The sequence below is a fragment of the Arachis stenosperma genome, chromosome 9, assembly GCF_014773155.1.
Source record: "Arachis stenosperma cultivar V10309 chromosome 9, arast.V10309.gnm1.PFL2, whole genome shotgun sequence".
Classification (NCBI taxonomy): domain Eukaryota; kingdom Viridiplantae; phylum Streptophyta; class Magnoliopsida; order Fabales; family Fabaceae; genus Arachis; species Arachis stenosperma.
Window position 1 is genome coordinate 90,441,241 of NC_080385.1, and position 2,753 is coordinate 90,443,993.

Here is a 2,753-nt window from a genome sequence, read left to right on the forward strand (position 1 = left end):
TCCTTAACTCTTTCACCCATTCACATATTGCCCTCTTTTGCTGGAGGGTAAATGTGTAGTTTGCTTTGGGTTTTATAATTTTACCTCCACTTTGTTCTGGCAGTTCTAAATTTTTTCGCTTGCAGTATAATGACAGATCCATTCTAGCCTTTACATTATCTTTAGTCTTCTCTTTGATGTCCATGACAGTATTGAATATTATCAAATACGTTCTTCTCAATATGCATTACATCAAGGTTATGACGGATTAAATTATGACGCCAATAAGGCAAATCCCAAATATGCTTCTTTTGGTCCAATTATGCGTACTTCCATATCCTTCTATCTCAAGTTGCTCAACATCACTTATCTTATCAAAATTCTGAACTATATTCCATATTTGCTCTCCAGTCAATCTTGGCGGAGGTTCTGATCTCTCAATTCTATTCTTGTAGAATGCATCCTTGTTTCTTCTAAACATGTGATTATTTGGCAAGAATTGTCTGTGGCAGTCAAACCATGATGGCTTTCCTCCATTTTTTAATTGAAATGCCTTAGTTCGTTCCATACAGTATGGGCATGCTAGCCTGCCTGCTGTCATCCATCCAGACAACATTCCATATGCAGGAAAATCATTAATAGTCCACAACAATGCAGCTCGCATTACAAAATTTGACTTGGAATGAATATCATAAGTTAAAACGCCATCTTTCCATAGTAGTTTTAGCTCATCAATCAAGGGCTGCAGGTATACATCAATCCTGGTTTTGGGATTACGAGGACCAGGGATAATCATGGATAAAAACATGTAAGGAGTTTTCATGCACATAGAAGGAGGCAGGTTATACGGAGTGACAATTATTGGCCAACATGAATATTGTTTACCAGATTGACCAAAAGGGGTGAATCCATCAGCACATAATCCTAGTCTGACATTGCGTGGTTCTTGAGAAAATTGTGGATGTTTTCTATCAAAATACTTCCATGCTTTTGAATCCGATGGATGCTCAAGAACTCCTTTAAACTCGTGATCAAAATGCCATCGCATGTGAGATGCTGTGTTCATTGAAGCATAAAGTCTTCTTAAACGAGGTATAAGTGGTAAATAGTGCATTCGTTTCAAAGGAACTTGTTTACCCTTTTTACCTATCTTGTACCTTGGAGAATGACAAAATTTACATTCTTTTCTTGGTATATCATCCTCCTTATAATACAGCATACAACCATTAATGCAACAATCAATTTTATTGCTTTCCATGCCAAGTTTCGATACTAGCTTCTTTGCTTCATAAAAATTGGAGACAAGTAAGTTATCCTTCGGCATCACTTCTTTCATAGCTTTCACAAAATCATCAAAGATTTGTTGAGATACATTTCCTTTAGCTTTTATACTCAACATTTTAACTGCCATTGATAATTCTGAATGATCAATACATCCCTCAAATAATGGGCGCTGAGCAGACTGTAATAAATCATAAAATTTTTTAGCTTCTGCATTCAGAGGCTCCTCCATGTTTTCTTCAAATTGACTCATAAATTCTGGTCCAACAGCATCAACCACCATAGATTCATACGAATTTCTTATTGGCACATTAGCATGCGGAGAAGAACATGTACCTTCTTGATTATTATCTTGATCTAAATTCAAATGCAAAGGACTCTCTCCATGTGAATCCCAACACCAGTATCTTGGCATGAAACCACATTTATATAAATCTAATGAAACCTCATCTGGAGTTAAGAAAATCTTATTTTTATGTTTGTTACAAGGACATCTAAGTACACCGCCTTCAAGTACAAATTGAGGTTGTTTTGTAACTGTATCAATAAAATTTCGAACACCATTGACAAATTCCTGTCGTAATCCTCCTCGATTTGGCAAATTTCTATTGTACATCCACTTTCGATGTTCTGAAATTTCCATACCTACATATAAAGTATATTAAAAATTAGATTAATTAAATTATATTTTTATGAGATAACCAACTATGAGTATAATTAATTTAATGTTACAAAATTATAATATTATATTTTGATAAATAATAAATCATCTCAAAAAAATGTATCACACTTTACCGATAATTTAAATTACTATTAAAAAATTAGTATACCATACTATTAAAATGAACTATTTTACTATAATTTTTTAGGAAAAAAACTTAAATGTATGTGTTGACATTTATAATATAAAAAAATGATAATAATAAATAAAATATATACTAATTTTAAAAACACAAGGTAAAAATTACACAAAGTCAAATAAAATAATAATATTATTCTATAAAAAAATATATATCGATAATAATGAAAAAAAAATTTATATCAACAATGAATAATAAAAATTCATGTAAAAAATTATAAAAATATACTTCAATAAACATAAAAAAATTTTAAAAATTTTAAAAAATACAAAAATATAAAAATAAACTTGCAAAGATCTTATCCATTGTTATTAAAATTGAATCGGATCGATCGCTTCGATAAAAAAATCGGTCAAATCCTAAAAAACCGGTCAGAACCGGTCAAATTCGATAAAGTCAGTCCGACCGCACCGTATGAAGTTTAAAATTTCTCAAAATGTATAAATTGGGTTCGAACCCTTGTCATTACAATAAAAATGTCTTTCTATGCCACTAAGCTAATTTAACTCTCATTAGTGTGATATATTTTATCAAATAGTTTACTTAAAAATTAATTAATTATATTTTATTTAATAATAATTATAAACTCACTTATTTTTTTTTATAATGATATAATATCTATTAATATAATTT

General features: G+C 30.5%; 1 protein-coding gene across 1 annotated transcript; it reads right to left on the reverse strand.

The window, feature by feature from the left end:
* Positions 1-247: 247 nt before the first annotated feature.
* On the reverse strand, positions 248-1,903 carry LOC130949706 (uncharacterized). Its single transcript, XM_057878356.1, has one exon. It carries the CDS (start codon positions 1,901-1,903, stop codon positions 248-250), a length of 1,656 nt encoding a protein of 551 aa, XP_057734339.1.
* Positions 1,904-2,753: the final 850 nt, after the last annotated feature.

Excerpts from the sequence above, each read along its gene's own strand:
- LOC130949706 (XM_057878356.1), bottom strand. The coding sequence starts at position 1,903 with ATGGAAATTTCAGAACATCGAAAGTGGATGTACAATAGAAATTTGCCA.